We start from the raw sequence: 12,869 nt of genomic DNA, 5'->3' as shown, positions 1-12,869 counted from the left end.
CCACCTCTCTCCCCTCCTTTACCATTCAACTATGTCTCAGATGGACGCTGGGCATGTCATGGGCCATCTAGATGCTGCCCATGTTCTTCCAATCAGGCCTGGAGCTTCTCCTCTCCCCCAGGGTTTCTGATCATGATTACTGGTTGTAACCATTTTAAGCCAACTTCAGATATTTATGATACTCTAAGGCAAGCCTGGCAATTCTACAAAACCATTTTAGATCCTAATTTCAATTAATGCAGCACAGTAACTCAAAAGGAAGTCCCTTGTGAAAGCACAAATCCCATCAATATTTGTTAAATGAATTTTAAAAAATCACAACTGTGATCATAATAGCAGCTAATATTTCTTGAGAGCTTTCTGTGTACAAGAAGGCACTGTACCAATTTCATTGATCTCACTTAATGCTTAGAATACTCCTCCATTTCAAAGATGAAAAAAATTAGCCCCAGATAATTTATGCGTATTTCCCAAGGAGATATAGCCACTATGGATCTGAGATTCAAATCCAGCTTTATCTTATATCAATATCTCTACATTAACAAATTTGCTTACAGGAAGTCCACCAGAAATCATTTTGCATATAACACTTTTATTAATCAATCTAAATGAATATCCATATAGTTAAAGAGATGTGTTGAGCTACAAAGTTTCCTTTTATAGATAAAAAGCCAATAAAATATTATTCTGAAACTCATCATACAATAATATATTTACCTGTATAGGACCAGCCAATCTCTTCAACAAGTTTTCTCTGTTGTCTGTAGTATCCATAAGCCCAATCTATAACCAAGAAAAAACAATTGATCAATGTGCAGAAAAACACGTTACACATTTAAAACTGTAAGATGCCCAATCATCCATGCCATGAATGGTTTCTGATTACTCCTTTCCATGTTGCCTTCCTATTGTCTCCTCCCAGCTCTCACTGGGAGGAGACAATATAGACTCCATTATAGACTCCATTATAGACTCCATTGTGCCTTTTTGTAGGTAGTGTAAATTTTAGGGGGCATGTTTACAGAAAGCTGAAGTTCAGGCAGGGAAAAAGTACATATTCTGGGTAAAGCAGAAAAAACTTAGAGGAGAGATTGGGGTCAGAAATGTTAGCTTGTCTTATCTTCAAATTTTTCTTACCATTCCCTAAGTCTGATGCTTAATATCCTATTAATTAGCAATACTTTGGGGTTTATGAAAACTCAAGTTTTATCTGTGAATGTTCTAGGATACCCAGAGGTTATCATGCTTTTAATATTTGCTTCTTTTATAATGCAAAATTAAATTAGGTTACTTGAGGACATGGGAATTTAAAATGTGTGTTTGTTGGTTGGGAGAAAGATTATGTTAATTGGTAAATCTGTCCCTTAGAGAACAAAGATGCCTGAGTCTGGTAATGCAGTGGGAAGCTTAGGGCATCGCAAAAGCTTTGGGATGCCTCATGACTAGAGAGAGAGGTTTTGGATTTAGAACCCTGGAAAGAGTTATAGAAAGTGGGTAGAAGCCTGTGAAATTGTGATTTATAATAAGAAATATAAATTTTCTTGTGGTCCTTTTTTTCTAGCACAGAGCTCCTAAAACCTTGGAATTTCATAGTTGTAGAGTGCCAGGAACATGTGTCTTTTGTTATGTTAATGAGGTGACTTTGGCAGTTGTCAAGGGAACCACATGGTGATTAGAGGGTTGGAACTTTTCAGATTCCTTCTCCCCCATCTTCTGGAGAGTGGAAAGGACCTGGAGGTTGAACCAACTGTCAATGGCCAATGATTTAATCAACCATGTCTATATAATGAAACCTCCATAAAAACTCAAAAGAAGAGGGCTTTGAGAACTTCCAGGTTGAGAATTTCCCTGTTGGTGAACACATGGAGATGTTGGGTGAGTGGCACATCTGGAGAGCGCATGGAAGCTTTGAGCCCTTTCCCCCTACTTGTCCTCTGCATCTCTTCCATCTGGCCATTCTTGGGTCATATCTTTTCATAATAAACTGGTGATCTAGTAAGTAAAATGTTTCTACAAATTCTATGAGCCACTCTAGCAAAGTAATCAACCCGAGGAGAGTCTCTTTGGAACCTCTAATCTAGAGCCAGCTGACCAGAAGCACAGGCGAAAACATGGGTTTGACTACTGGTATCTGGAAGGAGTAGGGACAATCTTGTAGGACTAAGCCTGTAGGATCTGATGCTATCCCATGTAAGTAGTGTCAGAATTAAGTCGAACTGTAGGACACCCAGTTGGTGTCCAAAATTGCTGGTGTAGGAACCCCTCTGCCCCACAAGTAGAAATTGTTTCCAGAATCTTTTAAAGCCAAAGCCTCACTCTGCATAATTACAAATTTTGCCTAGAGCTATGCCTGCACCCAGGAGATGGGAATGTTATGATTCATCTGCCTTCTTGTGCCATTGTCCTTTACACCCAGACAGTCAGTACTAACATTAGTACTCCAGTTCAACTACATCGTGGATAAAATAAATCTTTTGGAGCTAGGTTTGGAATCTGATCAGTGTTGACAAAACTGTTTCTGTAGAAATGGCTACAAATAGTTCATAAATGAACTTATGGAATGTTACTAATAAACTGAGCTTCTGTCCATAGACCCTTCATTGGAATGCAAGGATTTATACTGCACTTTACCACACCACACCACACCATATCTATATCTATATTGATGTTTCTCATCAGTTAAGAACAGAAGCTATTTTTTATTGACAGTTCCCATTTTCAGGGAAGCAAATATCTTAAGGACACTTCAGAAATCATTTTCTTTTCTTCTATGCCATATACTCTCTGATTAGTACAAAATGGTAAAAAAATAACTGCTATAAAAACTGAAAGGCCAGCTACCAGAAATAAATATTTTGAATCCATGGATTAATTAAAACATTTTTGGGGGAAATCAAGGTTTTGGTTTTGTTTTAAAATTTTTATAACCATTAATATTGGAAAATATTCCATTGTGCTACATTGGTCATGTAGCACATTTCAACACACACTTGTTTTTATAACAGCTTTATTAAAATATAATTTACATATCATGCAATTCACCCATTAAAGCATACAATTTAATGGCTTTTAGTATATTCACAGGATTGTGCATTCATCACTACAATTTTAAAATATCTTCATTAGCCTCCTCCCCCCAAAAAACCATACTCTAGCTGCCACTCCAACCTGACCCTGAAAAGCCCCAGGTATAGGCAACCACTAAACTACATTGTCTCTATAGATTTAATATTCTAGACATTTCATATAGACAGAATCACATAATATATAGCCTTTTGTGACTAGCTTCTAGCATAATTAATGTTTTCAAGATTCATTCATGTTGTAGCATTTATCAATACTTCATTCCTTCTCATTGTCTAAAAATACTTAATTATATGGTGACCAAAATGGCCTTAAAGTTTCCCTCAGCTTGAATAAAATTTGGACTGGCTTCTTCTCGACTCTAGGCCCCTGACCTACCTTTTCTTTGAGGTTAGAAAACTTGTAATTGTAAATTCTCTGTGCCAATTTGAGATGTCAGCCTTTTTTCATAGCCACATGGCAGTTTTGCAACCAGAAATGTACCCTCAAGGATATGGGAATTATCTCTTTGAAATGTAATCATCAAAGGAAATAGCATTCTTACCCTTATTTCCCTGTTTCTGTGAAAGGGTGGAGTTGCAAAAACTACCCCCTTGTCAGAGTTATTCACTTATTTTTCCTTTGGATAAAGCCAATTAGAAAACACAGTCTATGATTTTCCCCTTAATGTCCTCCAGTGCTTTTCCACTCCAACCTTTAAAAAATCTTATTTGCTTTACTTCAATGGAGTTTAGTTCAGACTTAATTTTGGCTTCTCTCCCAATTGCAATAGGCTTGCATAAAGTCTTCTTTGCTGTTTAAGCTCATCTGATACACTTTTGTTTTGATAATAGCTATACCATGCTTTATTTATCCATTCATCAATTGATGAATACTTAGGTTGTTTTTTCTTTTGGCTATTGTAAATAATATGATGTTAATGTTCATGCATATATTTGTGTGTTTTTTACTTAAAAATTAAATGTTAGGTTCCTACTTCATTTTTCAAATGGAGTTGTCCCATAATATGGTGGTCATTTATGGTTAAATTCTAGGGACAAGTGTTTCTTCATGATCAAGGAACATATCCAATTAAGTGTTAGAAAGACCTCAAAGGTCATTTGACTCAGACCTTAACAGTCTACAAAATAACAATTCCTATTTTAGAGATAAGGCACTTTATGCCAAAGAAATATAAGTGGTTTGCATAGGTAGTGATAAAAATGAAAAAAAAATAATGGTCGGCTCCTGCCTCTTATTCCACTGTGCCTTCTCCAGCACCAAGGGTTCCTAACGATCCTGAGTTATTTATTACTTGAGGTGTGTTGCTTAAGCAGGAACCCCTATAGCATGTATACCTTCAAGAGAAATGAAATTAAAAAAAATGATAAACCTAGACATTCACCAGCAGGAATTACTTAGATATATGAATTATTAAGAACTGACTGTATACCTGACTTGACCTGGCCATCAGTTGGAATTTTCCTCTGAAACTTTTTGCACTGATCACAGGGAAAAGGGTTTTCATCATTTATTTTATGTTTTAAATATAAATATTTTTAAATGTAAGACTTTCTGTCCTATAAATGCATTTTGATGATTTCAGATCCAACACCACACAAAACTTACATTTAGCAAGTATTGCATTTAAATAGATAAAACAGTAAGTCCTTGTTTTAATGATTCCGCCTAAAAGATGACAGCAAATACCAGCAAATTTTAGTTTCCCTTGTAGAGCTCTAACACTACACAATGAGCATTTGTCCTTGGTTTTTAATTACTTATAGTAAGAAAGCTTTCTTCAATACAAGATTCCCAGGTGTTGGTAGCTCTCTTCAGTTCTTTTCTGTATTGTTCCCTTAATTGTTACTTCAAACAATCTGTTACACATTCATATGCTAATTACATAGTCTTTGGGCGTGAGAGAGTACCCCACTTTTAAAATTCTACTTAGAGGTCTGATAGATGAGATGTGAAAGCTCCAATGAACAAGAAAATAGACGCTAGGTTCACTGTTTTCATTGATTATATACTTTGAAAATCAGTAAATCCTATATAAAACAGAATCTATCAAAATACTTAAACATTTCTAAATCAATTATAATAAAATTAATCATTTTTCCTGTTTCTGTGAATTTTAGTTCTTTTAGTTTTTATATTTTTTCTATCCATTTAAAAGTATTTGCCAGGTCTGTTCTGGTGTGTTTTGCAGTGCTAAAACTAAGAAATAAATTTCAGAAATGACCTTGTACAACATATGATACACAAGAAAATCCACATTTAGAAAATATTTTTAAGGCTAGTCTAAAATATTCTTGAAGTAGTCTTATAATCTCTTAAAAAAATTGAGAGAAATTTGTTTTATTTTATTTCAGGTAACTTTCAGAGTATTTGTTTCAACATATTCCATTTTCTACTTGCCTTGAGCACCTAGATATTTGCAAATATGGACATGTGTGTATGTACTTGTTTATAGATATATTTACATATGTACATATGTATACCTTTATTTTTTTCTTTATACCAAGTTTTGATAACTACCACATGCATATGAAAAATGTAGATAAACAACATTTTTTTTCTCAAGTTTTCCAAACATAAATCAGAGGGCTCATTTCCTACTAAGAATATCATTATAAATATTTCAAATTATAAAAATGCTTCTGATTTTGCCCTTACACTAAAGATAGTCTCTGCTTCATGTTGCTTAACATGTATTCTACTTACCATCTGTATCCTAGTATGTAATCTAGGAGCAGTGTTTTGACAAAATATGCGCTTGCGCTCTCTCTCTGTCTCTCTTGCTCTCTCTCATACACACACACACACACACACACACACACACACACACACACACAGAGTGCTATAAAGTGGCCAAATATGTGACAGGGAGAAGAAATAAAGTGGTCTTCAGAAAAGAAACTTCTGGTAGGAAATAATCAGAGATAGAAGTTTGAAGTCTAGGATTCTAAAACTATGTATTACACCAAATTTCATATCCTTTAAAATAAAATTACCAAGGAACTTCAGAGGAGGGGAAAAGAAGGTCAGCTGATGGGAGATATCTGGAAAGGCAGAGAAGGAGAAATAAAATTAGAGATGCATCTTTAAAGCCCTTGAGTGAGACTGACAAGGGGAGACTGGGAGACAGGGACTGACGTGTTCAGGAAGAGGGAGGGCGTGAGCACTAAGAGGTGGCAAATGTGGCAAAGGCTGAAACCAAAGGTTTAAGAGGTCAGTTGGGCCCTCACGTGGGATCTGCATAGGTCATGAGGGACTATTCTTGGTGACGGCTCACCACAATACAAGAGTAACATTAATTTTCATACTTTTTGTTTTCATCCAATTCTCACCTCTTATCTATACTTCTTTTAAAAATGGGAAGAAGATTTCTGAGTATACTGGAAAGTGTAAATATATTTCATATATTGAGTATGTTCTAAAGGGACATAGTAAAGAAAACTATGCAATAATTAAATATTTCTGATTGAAGTGGAAGAATTTTGGGGGGAGGGGTGAAGAAAGGTAGGTGGCTAGTATCCTCTTGAAGAAGTACTTAGAAACCTTTGGAGACAGTCTAATGTCATCAGAGCAATTATCATGCAGTAAATGACGTGGCAGTCATGCATAAGACTGAAGTGGCAATGTTAAAAAAGGTTGATGGTTACAGAAGTCCTAAGCATCTATTACAAAACAAAATAATAGAAGTCTCCTCTCAGAAAAGAAAAAAAAATCAGAAATGTGAGTTCCTTCAAGAAAAGAATTAGTTCTTCATTAAAGAACACCTGTGAACACATCACCTGATTAAGAAAGTCCTTTATTTCATCAGTATTCTATTGCAATATCTTTGTTTGATAAGAAAGCTGAGTTTATGATCCAAGTGATGTATGTCAAAACCCTGATTAGGTAACTAAGGCAAACTTTCCAAGTAAAATTGAATCTGCCCATGAGTATCGTATAGCATCTATAATATCATACGTGGCAGATTTTTTTCTGGATTTTCCTGTCATTCAATGTTGCTGTCAAATTGTGTATTATATGGTCTTTACCAATCTGGATTATAAATTTATATCCAGTATATATACAAAGACACCTGTGAAACATAATGTAGCTAATTATGGTAATTTGGATAATAGGCTTGTTTAGGATATTGTTACAGTTCAAACATAATACTTACTGTTCAATCTTTGGATTCAAGGGAACTCCCTAAAAATTCTGCTTTTAAAGATTTTATATTTATATATAATTCCCCCCTATATCATTTGTTTTCCAATTTCAGCTACTTTTCAGCATAAGAAGAATCGCATTGGTTTTCTCTTCTCTGTAAAGATTGAAAAATAAAAGTACCATTTACAGTCTCAAAACTTAAATTGCAACTTAATGCCAAATAGGATGGTACTTTAATTCATATTGTTTACAATAGGGAATTCTAGGGAGAAATGAGTTACTAGAGTGCAGGTGACTTCTTCATTTAAAGATAAGGTTAAAAAGGTGAAAAAGTAAATCCTTGAGACACTGTGCTAGAAAATGGTACACTTATCCAGGGAGATGGAAATATTAAATATAATGGATAATGTCAAAGCACAAAGGGAGCCACTTCTTGTTTTGGAAGTCAGAAAGCTAATTTTTCTTCATCTTTGAAATTGAATTTTTTTTCCTAGCCTTTATTTTATTTTTTATATGAATTCAATTTTTATTGTATTTTTTATTACCATTTAGTCCCCTTACACCTTGCCCCCTGCAATCAGCACACTGCAGACAGCTAATTAAATACATATTTTTCATAGTACTAAGGACAAATTTGGAGGTGAGCACTTAGATTTTATTGTTCCATAGACACCGAGTACTGTGTGTGTTTCCCAGAAAGGATTTGTAGGTTGGCAGTTTGTCTACCAAACCTATTGAAAACTTTTCAAAGAAAGCTCAAAATAGTCACAGGCTTCCCTTGGAAAAATAGCCAGTGTGTTTTCTTACACTTAGAAATATAAGTTTAACCTAATGTGATTTATCTATATTCCTAAAAGTCTTTTCTGTCAAAAGCATATTAATAATTTTGATCTGTATTATAAATACATGAGCAATAATACATGCCTGTTCCAGAGAAGTTATAAAAATAAACATAAGCAAAAATAATTTCAAAAATCACCTATAAGTACATCTCTTACCAATAACCACTCTTTATAATGTACATTTTTTCTAGGTATGCTATGCATATGTAATAAATTTATAATTTACATAAATTGAATTACACGATTTCATTATTTGGTGACATGTTTTTTCTACCTAATAATAAATCATTGATATATTCTCAATAAATATGGTTTTACAATCTCACAACAGTTCACTTAAAGCATTCTCTAAATTTTAAATATTAAAATAAAAAGTTGATTTAACTTGGCAAATTTATTCCTTGGGCTTAAATGACATGAGTGATAAAAGTTTCCATTAAGCTAGTTTGAGTTTTATGTATAAAATGAAGTATGAAGGAGATTAAGCACCATTTTTTATTTTCCCTGTCAACTGTCTTCTACCACATGAAGGAAACACTGAAAAGGTACAAACTTATTTTTATCACACAGGGCTATAATTCTCATAGGTATCTAGTATTATGACCATAACTAACAGTGAATTTATTCCACTATAAAAGAAAAACCCAATTGTTGATGAAATAATGGTAATGAGAGCAAAGATAGAGATAACATGTGTGAAATACTTACTAGAAGAAGGAGCTAAAAATTATACTAAAAGTGGGAAGAGAACAAAATCTGTAGAAGACAAAGCATATGAAGGTCAGGAGGAAACAAAGAATTCATCAAAATACAAAAATAATATATTACTGTATTTGCATTATACATTAATATATTAGTATACTATTACATACTATTATATTATTAGATTAATAAGAGTGTGTTATTATTCAGCAATCTGATGTTTCTGCAGTGCAGTCTTACGCTGTGTGCTTTCAATGAAACCAGGAATACAGCAAGAATGCCCGTGTTGCTCTAAGACAAGAGTCACTCACAGGGAGTTTTGGATAACTGGCACACCAAAACATCCAATTCGAGGGTTCAATGGGATTCTACTTGCATATGCCAGGACAAGCATGAAGTACAAAGAAGGTACATAAATAAAGAAAGATATGACCTATTGATAACATAAGAGAAAATGTAAATAAATAGAGAAAACTATGGCATCTTTAAATGGAAACACTGGGTTTGGGTAAGATACCAGTTCTTTCCATATCAATAAAGGTCAGATATCAATGGGGTGTTTCTAATCAGCAAAAGTATTCTAAGTTCAGAAGAAATATAAGTGGAAAATAATAGGTAACAGGAAAGGTAATCAAACAAGTGAAATAATGAGAGCTTAGTTAAGCAATCACTAAAAGACAAATTAACAGATCAATAGAACAAAGCATATAGCACTAAAATTGGACAAGAACAGATGCCAGTTTAATCCATGATAAAGAAAATATTACAGTCAGCTAAGGAAAGTTTGAAAGTTCAACCAGTTCTGGGAACACTGGCTATTTGGAAAAAGTTCAATTGCACTTAAAACCTAACCAAAACAAAGTCCAAGTCGATTGAGAACTGATTTTAAAAGGATTCACAAAAACTATAATAAAAATATAAGAAAATATTTAATCTAGTATAAAATGGGGAAGACCTTTGTACACACAAATAAGTCATACAAATATGCATAGCTTTGATTCCATAACATTCAAAACTTATAAGAAAAAAATTTAGTGAAATGCAAATTACAACCGTTAAGCTACTGATAACTTCTGAAATGCATTCAATAAATGAGCAATATGTTCCAAACATAAATTCTCACAAATCAATAAAGGCAAGTATATGAACAAAGAAAGAAAGAACTGTTAGACTTACTGAGTATCAAAGAAACAAAAAATAATACTGAGAATTTTTTCAGCTATCAAATTATCAAAGGTTTATTATTTTTGTTTTTTGAAATATTGAGTGATACCCAAAATATCCTGAAATGTTCCTTTACATACTGGTGAAAGTATGAACTAGTATAAATTTTCTGGTGAGTAAGCTGGTAAGAGTCATTAAGATTCTTAAGAATCTTTGTATCCTTTGAGACAGTAATTCTATTTTAATAAATACATTTTAAAAGGTTAACAAAGATAAGAACAAAGTGCCATGTACTGAGATGTTTAAAATGCTGAAAGTAACAGTGACCAATTGGAAATGTACAATAAGTGAGGGAATATGCAATTGCTCACAATATGAAATAATGTGAATTTTTTAAATTATACTTATATTTATTGATGTGGAGAAATGCAGAAAATATAAAAGCTTATCAAGAATTGTGTTTAAAAATTTTTACAATATTACATATATTCAGAAATGTAAGTTTGTCTGGCCACATTGGGATTGATTTTTACTTTTTAATATGTTCTTAAGCTTTCTATGCACTTTATGTTTGTATTAAATATTTTAAAATGTAAAGTATATATGAATTTCTGAAAGGGTATCTCTGGTTCTAAAGCCAACTAGATTAGAGGCAAATTTATGTTTTGAAGACTGGATAAAGAAGAACTTGAAACCCATTTTTCATTTCTTAATCAAAGTTTATCCTTATTCACTAGAGACTGCATGCAGTAGCTAGCCTTAACAGCATTTTCGAGTTTAGGAAATCGGCATAACCTACACGTGGTAGGCGATCTGAGCACTTCAGCTACTAAGAAAATTCAAAACAAGAGCATAGCAAAATAAGCAATATGGCAACTCTCAGGTCATCTTATTGGCTGTGATGATCAGACTGATCAAGTGGTTTATTTGGTGGTAAACTTTGAAACAGCCTTATTTCAATTTGTGCCTTTCTTCTAAAACAATACTTTGTGCTTAGATAAAATTAAGCCCAAATGTATATAGCTATCCATTAAGCAGGAAAATCTGGCAACTTTATGAGTTGGCAGCCTGTTATGAAATAGGTGTAAATTATATGTTAAAATAGCTGTGAGTGCTTTGACTGATTCATTATGCAGTTATGTCTGGGCAAGGCAAGAAGGTTTTCTTGACTTCTTTCCAAGGTAGTGACTGAAAATTCTTTTTATCACCTGTTTCATTTAGACTTTATATTCTTACTGGTCTAGAAAAAAAAGTTTTTATTCATAGGAAACATATTCCTATGAATAAAGAGGTTGATAATTACAATAAAAAGGCTGATAATTTTCTAATAGATTTTAATGATTTTAAGTACTTTTGAATTTCTAATATATTTTATAAGCTTTAATAAACCAGATGTTACTGCTCATTAAATATACATAGGCTTGGGCAATATTTCAAAAAGAAATCAGGGTGAGCATGGTATATCTGCCTAATTTAAATTATAAACATATATGAATATTTTATGCCTCTTTCATGAATTTTTATGGTCAGAAATCTAGACCTCCCTTTGAGTGGTGACCATGAGAAGTTGCCCATCTTTGCTGGTACCTTGATAATTATAAAACAGGGGTAAGAATCTCATGTTTACTTACAAGGATACTGTAATAAAAAATAGAGCATATGTTAAATCATTTTGAGCTCTTAAAAATGACGTATCAACACATTATTTCCTAAACTTATTTTTCAAGTGTTTAGTTTTTCCTTTCAAGAGTGAATCGAAAGCCCCCAAAATAACATGACATTTATATCACATGCAGGACATATCCTTGTTCAGTCATACCATTACTTGTTTGTTTACTGTTGTTGTCTGATTTTTAGACTAAAGTATTTTTTTAGTTTTAAAGATAAGTATGGACATTCAATGTACTTGAGAAATACAAATCCCTATAGTCAGATGTTCAAATGAGCCCCACAGAACAATGTGAATAATGAAAAACATAACATTTAATTTTAATTAAAGGAACTATCCTTAACTAATTTCCTAACTACATTTCAAAATGAATACATTATAAAAGTAAGATTTTCAAAACATCTATACTTTCTTTGCTTCAGAGGACTTAAGGCAGCTTAAGATCATTATTTTTTTTAAGTTCATATTGTTTATACTTTAAAGAAGTTCATTTTAGGACCACATTCCCCACTAGCAATTTCAAGAAATCAAATGTTTTGATGACATCCTTAATCAGTTGACTTTCAATTGTTAAGAAGCATTTGCCTGTATTAGTTCCTGATTTTATTCATAACTATATAAAATGATTACATTTATTGCTTTACTGGTATAGATGTTTCATTGCCATTAGACTATCAAGTGATAAATATCATTCATCACCTTACTTTGCTCTGTTACAAAATTTATTTTTAGCAAATCCTACTGATTCAATTGACTGGGATGGTATAGGGAAGTCTTGTCCAGGTAGGAGAATTATTTTGTGTTTCACTTTCTTGTGCTTGATACTACCCTCTTATCATGCAGTTATTCTTTGCAAAGCATCCCACTGTACTCTTTTTATTTTTCTCATGTAGAAATGTGCATTCTCCAAGGAACCTGGTGTCTCCATAATATTCATTGTGTGAACCACCAAAGTCCATTCTAAGAACAGAGGAGTCCGTTCAACCCTCAATCACAACACACTTAACCTCAAGTCTTTTTCACTGGTGACATATCTTGACCAATGCCAGCAATGGGTGTTGCTGGCCCACTGTTGCAATAGTTTTTCCCAACTTTTGCCTGAAACTTGAAAGCTCTCTGCAATGGCACATGTTCAAAGATGTTCATTAGGTTGCTTAGATCAGGGGTCTCCAACCTCTGGTCCGCCAACCGCTAACAGTCCAGACCTGCTAGGAACTGGGCTCCACAGCAGGAGGTGAGCTTGAATGTAGTGCACTTGAATC

At 33.4% G+C, this 12,869-nt stretch overlaps 1 protein-coding gene across 2 annotated transcripts in view; it reads right to left on the bottom strand.

The window, feature by feature from the left end:
- PTPRZ1 (protein tyrosine phosphatase receptor type Z1) overlaps nucleotides 1–12,869 on the bottom strand; it is a 203,839-nt gene that overhangs the window by 134,947 nt on the left and 56,023 nt on the right. For both annotated transcript variants that reach the window (XM_054564622.1, XM_054564621.1), the window contains exon 2: nucleotides 718–783. In XM_054564622.1, coding sequence (XP_054420597.1) covers nucleotides 718–783 — 66 coding nt within the window. The remainder of the gene's footprint in view (nucleotides 1–717; nucleotides 784–12,869) is intronic.

Source organism: Pteronotus mesoamericanus, unplaced genomic scaffold (assembly GCF_021234165.1).
Source record: "Pteronotus mesoamericanus isolate MK-2021 breed Mesoamerican mustached bat unplaced genomic scaffold, CSHL_Meso_final scaffold_85, whole genome shotgun sequence".
NCBI classification, from domain to species: domain Eukaryota; kingdom Metazoa; phylum Chordata; class Mammalia; order Chiroptera; family Mormoopidae; genus Pteronotus; species Pteronotus mesoamericanus.
This window is presented reverse-complemented; position numbering and strand designations above follow the sequence as displayed.